Source organism: Ranitomeya imitator, chromosome 6 (genome assembly GCF_032444005.1).
Source record: "Ranitomeya imitator isolate aRanImi1 chromosome 6, aRanImi1.pri, whole genome shotgun sequence".
In the NCBI taxonomy this organism is placed as follows: Eukaryota; Metazoa; Chordata; class Amphibia; order Anura; family Dendrobatidae; genus Ranitomeya; species Ranitomeya imitator.
In genome coordinates, this window is record NC_091287.1 from 16,469,518 (window position 1) to 16,482,369 (window position 12,852).

The window sequence follows — 12,852 nt, forward strand, 5'->3', positions numbered from 1 at the left end:
TATGCACAAAGTCCGGGATTTTATAGGATTATTGTCAGATGTACGTGTAACCAATTATATCAAACCGGTGATAATGATGATCATATTAATACCTAGGTAGAAACAGTCATTAACTGAAACAGACAAGTGTGTAGGAGGCTTAATCCTGGGGCACAGGTCATACACCACGGCACGAATGAGCACAGCAATGAGACACAGGGTAGTTATACGGCATCAGCAAGGTGTCTCCCAGGCAAAGATTTCACAGCAGGCTGAGGTTTCAGGATGTGATGTTCTAGCTCTTTGGAAGAAGCACCAAGAAATGGACAACACAGTTATCGGCCATTGAAACTTAGTGCAGCAGATGAAAGGCAGATCATGATTACTTGCCTTCAAAATCAGAAGATGCCCAGCAGTGTCATCAATTCAGAACTGTCAGCAACTAGTGGGACCGGCTGCAGCCATCTGTGGCCAGGAGTCCTCTTCATGGAAGAAATGGAGCAAAAAAAAAAAACCGATGCGAGACATGAAAACAAGACCAAGTGGCTGAACAATGCCTGAAGACATAGGAACCCGGGTGCAGAAGCATGTTAGCGGGTCTCTGGACTGAAGTACTTCTTTCTGAAGTGCTGGAGAGCAGCACAATAATGGGGGGTTTTCCCCGTGGAGGACCCTGCAACTTAGTGGCTCCATTTCTGTGAATGGAGCTGGGGATTTGGTCAGGATTAAGGCTGTGTGCACACGTTGCTGATTTTTCGTGTTTTTTTGCTATAAAAATGCTATAAAACCGCAAAAAAAAGCATGCATTATGCATCCCATCATTTAGAATGAATTCCACAATTTTTGTGCACATGATGCGTTTTTTTCCGCAAAAAAAAACGCATTGCGGTAAAAAACGCAGCATGTTCATTAATTTTGCGGATTTCCCACTACATAATGAATTGGGGAAATGTCCGGAAAAATCCGCAAAAAAAACGCGCAAAAAACGCATGCAGATTTCTTGCAGAAAATTTCAGGTTTTTCTCAGGAAATTCCTGCAAGAAATCCTGAATGTGTGCACAGAGCCTAATGGTGTCCTCAATGCTCAAACATGTAACCAGATCCTTCTCCATCATGTGATATCATCAGGAGGCGAGTGATTTATTAACAACCCCCAACATCCAAGGAGTCCTGGGGGTGATGATCCGGCCCCGGAGCCCCGATCTCTCATCATCCTGTCTGTCCGGGATCACATGACGGATCCGCACAAACCTCATACACAGGAGATCTGGGATCCGGTCTCCAAGATATTTGACACAAACTCCTCCCGAGATCCTCCATAACCTGTGTACAAGTGAGGAGAAGAAGTGATGGAGGCGAGGGGCAGTCACCAGATACTGATGATGGAGGGGACGGGCGGTCACCAGATACTGATGATGGAGGAGACGGGCGGTCACCAGATACTGATGATGGAGGCGAGGGGCAGTCACCAGATACTGATGATGGAGGGGACGGGCGGTCACCAGATACTGAAGATGGAGGCGAGGGGCAGTCACCAGATACTGATGATGGAGGAGACAGGCGGTCACCAGATACTGATGATGGAGGGGACGGGCGGTCACCAGATACTGAAGATGGAGGAGACGGGCGGTCACCAGATACTGATGATGGAGGTGACAGGCGGTCACCAGATACTGATGATGGAGGAGACGGGCGGTCACCAGATACTGATGATGGAGGAGACAGGCGGTCACCAGATACTGATGATGGAGGAGATGAGCGGTCACCAGATACTGATGATGGTGGAGGTAATGGGCGTTCACCAGATACTGATGATGGAGGTGACAGGCAGTCACCAGATACTGATGATGGAGGAGACAGGCGGTCACCAGATACTGATGATGGAGGGGACGGGCGGTCACCAGATACTGAAGATGGAGGAGACGGGCGGTCACCAGATACTGATGATGGAGGTGACAGGCGGTCACCAGATACTGATGATGGAGGGGACGGGTGGTCACCAGATACTGATGATGGAGGAGACGGGCAGTCACCAGATACTGATGATGGAGGTGAGGGGCGGTCACCAGATACTAATGATGGAGGTGACGGGTGGTCACCAGATACTGATGATGGAGGAGACAGGCGGTCACCAGATACTGATGATGGAGGAGACGGGCGGTCACCAGATACTGATGATGGAGGAGACGGGCGGTCACCAGATACTGATGATGGAGGAGACGGGCGGTCACCAGATACTGATGATGGAGGAGACGGGCAGTCACCAGATACTGATGATGGAGGCGACGGGCGGTCACCAGATACTGATGATGGAGGAGACGGGCGGTCACCAGATACTGATGATGGAGGCGACGGGCGGTCACCAGATACTGATGATGGAGGTGACGGGCGGTCACCAGATACTGATGATGGAGGAGACGGGCGATCACCAGATACTGATGATGGAGGTGACGGGCGGTCACCAGATACTGATGATGGAGGAGACGGGCGGTCACCAGATACTGATGATGGAGGTTACGGGCGGTCACCAGATACTGATGATGGAGGAGACGGGCGGTCACCAGATACTGATGATGGAGGAGACGGGCGGTCACCAGATACTGATGATGGAGGAGACGGGCAGTCACCAGATACTGATGATGGAGGTGACGGGCGGTCACCAGATACTGATGATGGAGGCGACGGGCGGTCACCAGATACTGTCAATGGAGGAGACAGGCGGTCACCAGATACTGATGATGGAGGCGATGGGCAGTCAGCAGATACTGATGATGGAGGTTACGGGCGGTCACCAGATACTGATGATGGAGGTTACGGGCGGTCACCAGATACTGATGATGGAGGCGAGGGGCGGTCACCAGATACTGATGATGGAGGTGAGGGGCGGTCACCAGATACTGATGATGGAGGTGACGGGCGGTAACCAGATACTGATGATGGAGGTGACGGGCGGTCACCAGATACTGATGATGGAGGTGACGGGCGGTCAACAGATACTGATGATGGAGGTGACGGGCGGTCACCAGATACTGATGATGGAGGCGACAAGCAGTCACCAGATACTGTTACATTTCACTTAATCACTTTGTATTTTGTTCATTAATAAACTATTCTCACTTCTATGTGTGAAGCTTCTGACTCTGCAGCATTTTCGGCCGCTGCCTATAACTTTTGCCCAGTGCTGTACAGTGTATATGTATGTGTGTATACATATATATAGACATCCCCGCGGCCGTGACATGCCGTTATCCGGTGGGAATGTTTCCGTACCGAGGTCCGAGAATTGTGGTGTTGTAGCGCCGTCCATCTCTGGAGAGCCGCGCTGCAGCCGGGAACATTCTGTTCTCTGGGACAGGAAACATGGATGGCATATATAGGAGCGGCCGCAGCGGAGGACACCCGGGGACCAGGAACAATTCATCTGTTTGGATGGGGTTTATAACTTCCTTTTTCTGCCTGGAAAGATCCTCAGGATGTAAACATTCTATACGAGGAACAATACGGCAGCCGGAGCTGTGTACACTGATCCCGTGTCTGCAGATCTGGGGGTATAGTGCCTGCAATATGCGGGAAATAGTATTTGCTCCATCTTACATATTTGCCCTCAGTTCAGATGTTATGGATTTGTCTGTTCTGAAGCGTGTCGACTGTTTCCAACCCGCAGAATTGTGAATGCAGCTCTGGAGAATAAGGTCCATTGTGCAATATGCAGATTTCTGGGGACGTTTAATACCTTCATATGCCCAACATCTGTTCTTCTGAGGGTATCCTCTGGTGGGGAGTCTATGACTGGCTGGGGTAATAATAATCTTTACTTTTTAATAATAATAATGGGCGATGGGGTAGCACATTCTAGAGTATGGGGGAAGCACGGAGAGATCTTGGAGAGGAGCAGAGCAGGGAATCCTTCACTGAGGATGATGGGGGATAGTAGGGTCCTGAGCCCCTCGCACGTAAAGGAACATGTCTTGCATCACATCTCAGGGACAGGTCCATTATTACACCACAAGAGCGGAGCTGCAGGAGACCTATCCTGTGCTCCGGTTATAAACGGCTGTAGGTTTGTCATCAGTCATTAAAGGGTTATTCCCAAAATAAATTGTCTTCTATTCCTTGGTCTGTCCCCTGCGATCTCCAGTGATTCTGAGAACGGTGGTCTGCTGCACCGCCATGAATGGAGCGAAGGTGCACATTCTTCACATCTGCTCTGTTCATTGTCTATGGGACTGCTGGAGAAAGGGGAGGACAGCGCTCGGCTATTTGCAGCTGTCCCATAGACAATGAGTGGAGGCCGAGTGTGTTCACCTCTGCCCCATACAAGTCGGAGCTGCAGAGCTCCCTACTCGGGACTGCAGGGGACCCCCGGCGATCAGGGAATGACTCTTGAAGATGAATGATACAATTCTTGCTTCTACCACCACTAGGGCACAGTGAATGTCGGCTGTATGCGTCTGTATGTGAAGAGCTCCCCCTAGTGGCAGTAACAGTCCTCTGTTATAGTGCAGGTTCACTTACTTCTCTGGGCCCCGGGTATCTCCTGCCCTGTCCTAATGACGAGGATTGCAGCCGAAAGACAGTGACGGGGGCGGAAGCTCCTGCCATTATTATCAGCCGCATTAAGCCGTCCTGGGACAATATTTACACTAAGTGGCTCTTCCTTCATGTCATGATCTGAGAGCGAACCTCAAAGGGAGGATGTCTCAGACAATAAGACGTGTGATAGAAATGTCAGCAGCTCCTCACACAGCATCCGGGACTGCTGCAGACACATGGGGGACACGCAGGGGTAGCCTCCATGTCTGTGGGAGCGAGCGCGGCCCTGGGAGGAGGCAGCCAACATTCATCTGTGGACTTACCCCACTGGACTCTCGGAGTCACAGCACCGTGGCTCCGGGGGTCTCTGCGTGATGCTAACCTCTCCAGTCAGTCTCCTGACCACTCAGACCATTGATTGGCGGCGAGCTCAGTTGATCGCTCAGACCATTGATTGGTGGCGAGGTCAGTTGATCGCTCAGGTCATTGATTGGTGGCGAAGTCAGTTGATCGCTCAGGTCATTGATTGGGGGCGAGCTCAGGTGATCGCTCAGGTCATTGATTGGCGGCGAGGTCAGTTGAATGCTCAGACCATTGATTGGCGGTGAGGTCAGTTGAATGCTCAGACCATTGATTGGCGGTGAGGTCAGTTGGATGCTCAGACCATTGATTGGCGGCGAGGTCAGTTGATCGCTCAGGTCATTGACTGGTGGCGAGGTCAGTTGATCGCTCAGGTCATTGATTGGTGGCGAGGTCAGGTGATCACTCAGGTCATTGATTGGTGGCGAGGTCAGGTGATCGCTCAGGTCATTGATTGGCGGCGAGCTCAGGTGATCGCTCAGGTCATTGATGGCGAGGTCAGGTGATCGCTCAGGTCATTGATTGGTGGCGAGGTCAGGTGATCGCACAGGTCATTGATTGGTGGCGAGGTCAGGTGATCGCTCAGGTCATTGATTGGCGGCGAGCTCAGGTGATCTCTCAGGTCATTGATGGCGAGGTCAGGTGATCACTCATGTCATGGATTGGTGGCGAGGTCAGTTGATCGCTCATACCATTGATTGGCGGCGAGGTCAGTTGATCGCTCAGGTCATTGATTGGTGGCGAGGTCAGTTGATCGCTCAGGTCATTGATTGGCGGCGAGCTCAGGTGATTGCTCAGGTCATTGATTGGTGGCGAGGTCAGGTGATCGCTCAGGTCATGGATTGGTGGTGAGGTCAGGTGATCACTCAGGTCATTGATTGGTGAGCTCAGGTGATCGCTCAGGCCGTTGATTTATGGTGAGGTCAGGTGATCGCTCAGGCCGTTGATTTATGGCGAGATCAGGTGACCGCTCAGGCCGTTGATTGACGGTAAGGTCATGTGATCGCTCAGGCCGTTGATTGATGGTAAGGTCAGGTGACCGCTCAGGCCGTTGATTGACGGCAAGGTCAGGTGACCGCTCAGGCCGTTGATTGACGGTAAGGTCAGGTGACCGCTCAGGCCGTTGTTGATTGCCGGTAAGGTCAGGTGACCGCTCAGGCCGTTGATTGACGGTAAGGTCAGGTGACCGCTCAGGCCGTTGTTGATTGCCGGTAAGGTCAGGTGATCGCTCAGGCCGTTGTTGATTGCCGGTAAGGTCAGGTGATCGCTCAGGCTGTTGTTGATTGACGGTAAGGTCAGGTGACTGATGGCCGGTGACAGTGATGTGACTTAGCATTTGTCCTGTGTGCTGGGATCAGACCGCGGCGTCTGCATACTGGGTGGGATTACTACCTCTGCCTTAGACCAAGAAATGATAAAGTTGAGACCTTTAAACTAACATGGTAAGAGATTTCAGGTGCAGGGCCCTTATGGAGAGCGGACCCCCTCCTGCAGGATCCCGGGCACCGTGTAGGCTGCTCCCGGAGTGGACGGCACAGGGTCTTACTGGTAAAGTGAGCGCGCAGTCTGAGACCACCACAATGGGGACATCCCCAGCTCTACGGGCGCCGTCTGATTATTATTCTATACGATAACCTCTGACTTGTCTGTTTCCTGCAGGAAGTCGTACACACGAGAAGATGGCGGAGAAGACCTCAGGCTGGGTGAGCACCTCACTGCGGCTCATGGGGTTAATACACGGGGGCCACATGTGGCTGGGGGCCCCGGGATATAACATTGTCCTGTGTGACCTCCGGGGCCCCACAGGAGAAGTCATCAGTACGTCTGGGGTTAAAGGCCGACCTCCTTTACTTTCTTATTCAGAGAGCCACTGACGTACCAAACACTCACCCCTGCGGTTTCCAGTTTATTTTTTTTTTGCAGTGGGGTTTATATTTCTTCGGACAGATGTGAGACGGAAAGGTTCAAAGGATGGGAGCAGATTAAAGGGGTTATCGGGGCAAAATTTCCGTTTAAAAAAACCCAACAAACTAGTACTCCCCTGGGGGCAGTTACCTGGATCTAGTGCAGGTCACCCCGTGGTTTACGCTTACACCCGAAGGGAGACATGTACATGCAGACCGCTTTTTGGAGATGTAAATGTCATTCTCCAGCAGGACTCGGCCCCTGTCCACACTGCCAAAAGTACCAATACCTGGTGTACAAACAACAGTATCACTGGGCTTGATTGGCAGCTGACCTTAACCCCATAGAGAATCTATGGAGTATTGTCAAGAGGAAGATGAGCGACACCAGAACCAACAATGCAGACGAGCTGAAGGCTGCTATCAAAGCAACCTGGGCTTCCATAACCCCTCAGCAGTGACACAGGCTGATCGCCTCCATGCCACGCCGCATTGATGCAAAAGGAGCCGCGACCAAGTATTGAGGGCATTTACTTAATATACATTTCAGTAGGGAACATTTCTGATTTTACAATCATTTTTCAAGCTGGTGTTATAAAGTATTCTAATTTATTTAGATAACGACTTTTGGGTTTTCATTGGCTGTAAGCCATAATCATCGACATTAACAGAAATAAACACGTGAAATAGATCACTCTGTGTGTAATGACTCTATAGAATATAGCAGATTCACTTTTTGTATTGAAGAACTGAAATGAATTGTCTTTTTGATGATATTCTAATTTTGTGAGATGCACCTGTATATCGTCGCCTTCATCCCTCTTTTCCTCCATCTTCCTATCAGATGACGTGGAGGAGGATTTGCTCTCGGTTGACACCGCCAGGATTCCATCTTTCTTCATGAGAAATGATGTTCAGACTGAAGGGAAAGCGATCGATCTGCAGCAGGCGACAGTGAGTGACAGGCGGGCAGCAAACTGCAGGAATGTATATAGAGTCATGGCCGAAAGTGTTGGCACCATTGAAATTGTTCCAGAAAATAAAGTATTTCTCCCAGAACATTATTGCATTTGAACATGTTTTGTTAGACACTTGATTATTTCCTTTGTGTGTATTGGAAGAACACAAAAAAAAGCAGGGAAAAAAGGCAAATTGGACATAATTTCACACAAAACACCAAAAACGGGGCCAACAAAATTGTGACAGGTGTGTGCAATATGAAAATCACACCTGAAACCAGATATAAAGGGGAGAAGTTCCCTCAATCTTTGCATTGTGTGTCTGTGTGTGTACCACACTAAGCATGGAGAACACAAAGAGGAGAAGAGAACGGTCTGAGGACTTGAGAACCAAAATTGTTCATAAATATCTACAATCTGAAGGTTACAAGTCCATCTCCAGAGATCTTGATGTTGCTTTGTCCACTCTGCACAACATAATAAAAAATATTATAACCCATGGCACTGTAACTAATCTCCCTGGACGTGGACGGCAGAGAAAAGCTGATGAAAGGTCACAGCGCAGGATAGTCTGGATGGAGGATAGGTCCCAATCAAGCTCAAAAGAAATTGAAACTGTCCCTCAGGCTCAGGGTGCATCAGTGTCAGCGTGAACTATCCGTCCACATGTGAATGAAATGAAACGCTATGGCAGGAAACCAAGGAAGACCCCACTGCTGACCCAGAGACATAAAAAAGCTAGACTGCAGCTTGCACGTAATGTTCGTGAGTAAGCCAAAATCCTGGGAAAGCGTCTTGTAGACAGATGAGACTAAGATAGATTTTTTTTGGTAAAGCACATCATTCCAGTGCTTAACAAAAATGTAATGAGAATAGAACACCCTACCTACAGTCAATTATGGTGGAGGTTCAAAGATGTTTTGGGGTTGTCTCGCTGCCTCTGGCACTGGGTACCTTGACTCTGTGCAAGGCATCATGAATTCTGAAGATTACCAAAGGATTTTGGGTGGTAATGTAGTGCCCAGTGTCAGAAAGCTGGGTTGACGTCCTAGGTCATGGGTTTTCAAGCAGGACAATGACCACAAAAATACTTCAGAATGCCTCCAGGAATGGATGGAAACAATGCGCTGGAGAGTTCTGAAATGGCAGAAAATCCCATTGATCATCTGTGGTGAAACCTTAAAATTGCTGTTGGGAGAGGGCACCTTCAAATATGAGCGACCTCGAGCAGTTTGTAAGAAGAGTTGTCCAAAATTCGAGCTGTGAAGTTATAGGAAGCGATTGATTGCAGTTATTTATTCCAAAAGAGGTGCAACCAAATATTAAGTTGAATTGGAGATGGAATTGTAACCTTGAGATTGTTGATATTTTTCAACAATTTTGGTTCTCAAGTCCTCAGACCGTTCTCTTCTCCTCTTTCTGTCCTCCATGCTAAGGCTACTTTCACACTTGCGTCGGTACGAGTCCGTCGCTAAGCGTCGGGCCGACATACCGACGCACGATGTGAAATTTGTGCACGGCGTGGGCAGCGAATGCAGTTTTTCAACGCATCCGCTGCCCATTCTGAAGTCCGGGGAGGAGGGGGCGGAGTTTCGGCCGCGCATGCGCGGTAGAAAATGGCGGACGCGACGTACGAAAAAATGTGACATTGGTCGTTTTTTCGTGACGACGGTCCGCCAAAACACGACGGATCCGTTGCACGATGGACGCGACGTTTGGCCATCCGTCGCTAATACAAATCAATGGGCAAAAAACGCATCCTGCGGGCAAATTTGCAGGATCCGTTTTTTGCCCAAAACAACGGATTGCGATGGATTAAAAAAAACGCTAGTGTCAAAGTAGTCTTAGTGTGACACACACAGATACACAATGCAGATTGAGCCAACTTCTCCCCATTTTCAGTTGTGATTTTCATATTGCTCCGACCTCTTACTTGCCACAGGTGAGTGTGAACGAGCATCACATGCTTGAAACATAGTTGTTTACCCATAATTTTAGAAAATTGCCAACAATTTTGTCCGGCCCATTTTTTGGGTTTTGTGTGAAATTCCGTCCCTTTTTTTCTCAGTTTTTGTTTGTGTTGTTACAATGCACAAAAGAAATAAAAATGTGTATAACAAAACCTGCGTGACTGCAATAATTGTGTGGGAGACATACTTCACTTTCTGGATCAATTTCAAGGGTGCCAACACTTTCAGCCATGACTGTCGATGTATACAGGGGATGTTTGGTAAAGTGGCCACCATGTGGACCCCGAGCGCAGACCCGGTCCGTGCGGAAAGACCGCTTTATCCTGATACAAAGTATGGGGGGCTCATTATACACCCACGTATGGGAAGCCCCCTGTGCTGATCGCTGTCCTCTGCAGGATCTGAAGACGCTGATCTTTGGTTCGTCTCTCTGCTGCTTCAGTGAAGAATGGAAAATCCAGAGCTTCACATTCACCAACACCAAGACGCTGAAGTACGGCATTGTGCAGAGAAAGGTATGTGCCCCCCAGCCCCTATATACCCCCAGCCCCTATATACCCCCGCTGTATACCCTGGTGTACGCTCTGTGCCTGCAGTATACACCACATATCTCAGCTGGTGGCTCTGGTTGTTGATGTGCTGGTGCAGAGAAAGGTATGTGCCCCCCAGCCCCTATATACCCCCGCTGTATACCCTGGTGGGCTCTCTGTGCCTGCAGTATACACCACGTATCACAGCTGGTGGCTCTGGTTGTTGATGTGCTGGTGCAGAGAAAGGTATGTGCCCCCCAGCCCCTATATACCCCCGCTGTATACCCTGCTGTACGCTCTGTGCCTGCAGTATACACAACGTATCACAGCTGGTGGCTCTGGCTGTTGATGCGCTGGTGCAGAGAAAGGTATGTGCCCCCCAGCCCCTATATACCCCCGCTGTATACCCTGGTGTACGCTCTGTGCCTGCAGTATACACCACGTATCACAGCTGGTGGCTCTGGTTGTTGATGTGCTGGTGCAGAGCATGGTATGTGCCCCCCAGCCCCTATATACCCCCGCTGTATACCCTGGTGTACGCTCTGTGCCTGCAGTATACACAACGTATCACAGCTGGTGGCTCTGGTTGTTGATGTGCTGGTGCAGAGCATGGTATGTGCCCCCCAGCCCCTATATACCCCCGCTGTATACCCTGGTGTACGCTCTGTGCCTGCAGTATACACCACGTATCACAGCTGGTGGCTCTGGTTGTTGATGCGCTGGTGCAGAGCATGGTATGTGCCCCCCAGCCCCTATATACCCCCGCTGTATACCCTGGTGTACGCTCTGTGCCTGCAGTATACACCACGTATCACAGCTGGTGACTCTGGTTGTTGATGTGCTGGTGCAGAGAAAGGTATGTGCCCCCCAGCCCCTATATACCCCCGCTGTATACCCTGGTGTACGCTCTGTGCCTGCAGTATACACCACCTATCACAGCTGGTGGCTCTGGTTGTTGATGTGCTGGTGCAGAGAAAGGTATGTGCCCCCCAGCCCCTATATACCCCCGCTGTATACCCTGGTGTACGCTCTGTGCCTGCAGTATACACAACGTATCACAGCTGGTGGCTCTGGTTGTTGATGTGCTGGTGCAGAGAAAGGTATGTGCCCCCCAGCCCCTATATACCCCCGCTGTATACCCTGCTGTACGCTCTGTGCCTGCAGTATACACCACGTATCTCAGCTGGTGGCTCTGGTTGTTGATGTGCTGGTGCAGAGAAAGGTATGTGCCCCCCAGCCCCTATATACCCCCGCTGTATACCCTGCTGTACGCTCTGTGCCTGCAGTATACACAACGTATCACAGCTGGTGGCTCTGGTTGTTGATGTGCTGGTGCAGAGAAAGGTATGTGCCCCCCAGCCCCTATATACCCCCGCTGTATACCCTGCTGTACGCTCTGTGCCTGCAGTATACACCACGTATCTCAGCTGGTGGCTCTGGTTGTTGATGCGCTGGTGCAGAGAAAGGTATGTGCCCCCCAGCCCCTATATACCCCCGCTGTATACCCTGGTGTACGCTCTGTGCCTGCAGTATACACCACCTATCACAGCTGGTGGCTCTGGTTGTTGATGTGCTGGTGCAGAGCATGGTATGTGCCCCCCAGCCCCTATATACCCCCGCTGTATACCCTGCTGTATGCTCTGTGCCTGCAGTATACACAACGTATCACAGCTGGTGGCTCTGGTTGTTGATGCGCTGGTGCAGAGAAAGGTATGTGCCCCCAGCCCCTATATACCCCCGCTGTATGCTCTGTGCCTGCAGTATACACCACGTATCACAGCTGGTGGCTCTGGCTGTTGATGTTCTGGTGTAAAGAAAGGTAAGTGCCCCCCAGCCCCTATATACCCCCGCTGTATACCCTGCTGTACGCTCTGTGCCTGCAGTATACACCACATATCACAGCTGGTGGCTCTGGTTGTTGATGTTCTGGTGTAAAGAAAGGTAAGTGCCCCCAGCCCCTATATACCCCCGCTGTATACCCTGCTGTATGCTCTGTGCCTGCAGTATACACCACCTATCACAGCTGGTGGCTCTGGCTGTTGATGTTCTGGTGTAAAGAAAGGTAAGTGCCCCCAGCCCCTATATACCCCCGCTGTATACCCTGCTGTATGCTCTGTGCCTGCAGTATACACCACGTATCACAGCTGGTGGCTCTGGCTGTTGATGTTCTGGTGTAAAGAAAGGTAAGTGCCCCCCAGCCCCTATATACCCCCGCTGTATACCCTGCTGTATGCTCTGTGCCTGCAGTATACACAACGTATCACAGCTGGTGGCTCTGGTTGTTGATGCGCTGGTGTAAAGAAAGGTAAGTGCCCCCAGCCCCTATATACCCCCGCTGTATACCCTGCTGTATGCTCTGTGCCTGCAGTATACACCACGTATCACAGCTGGTGGCTCTGGCTGTTGATGTTCTGGTGTAAAGAAAGGTAAGTGCCCCCCAGCCCCTATATACCCCCGCTGTATACCCTGCTGTATGCTCTGTGCCTGCAGTATACACCACGTATCACAGCTGGTGGCTCTGGCTGTTGATGTTCTGGTGTAAAGAAAGGTAAGTGCCCCCCAGCCCCTATATACCCCCGCTGTATACCCTGCTGTATGCTCTGTGCCTGCAGTATAC

The 12,852-nt window shown here is 50.5% G+C and overlaps 1 protein-coding gene across 2 annotated transcripts in view; it reads left to right on the forward strand.

Moving 5' to 3' along the window:
- The window catches only part of MINDY4 (MINDY lysine 48 deubiquitinase 4), a 141,299-nt gene that overhangs the window by 18,714 nt on the left and 109,733 nt on the right, over nt 1-12,852 (forward strand). For both annotated transcript variants that reach the window (XM_069729243.1, XM_069729244.1), the window contains exons 6-8: nt 6,532-6,575; nt 7,621-7,730; nt 10,104-10,220. In XM_069729243.1, the coding sequence (XP_069585344.1) occupies nt 6,532-6,575; nt 7,621-7,730; nt 10,104-10,220 (271 nt within the window). The remainder of the gene's footprint in view (nt 1-6,531; nt 6,576-7,620; nt 7,731-10,103; nt 10,221-12,852) is intronic.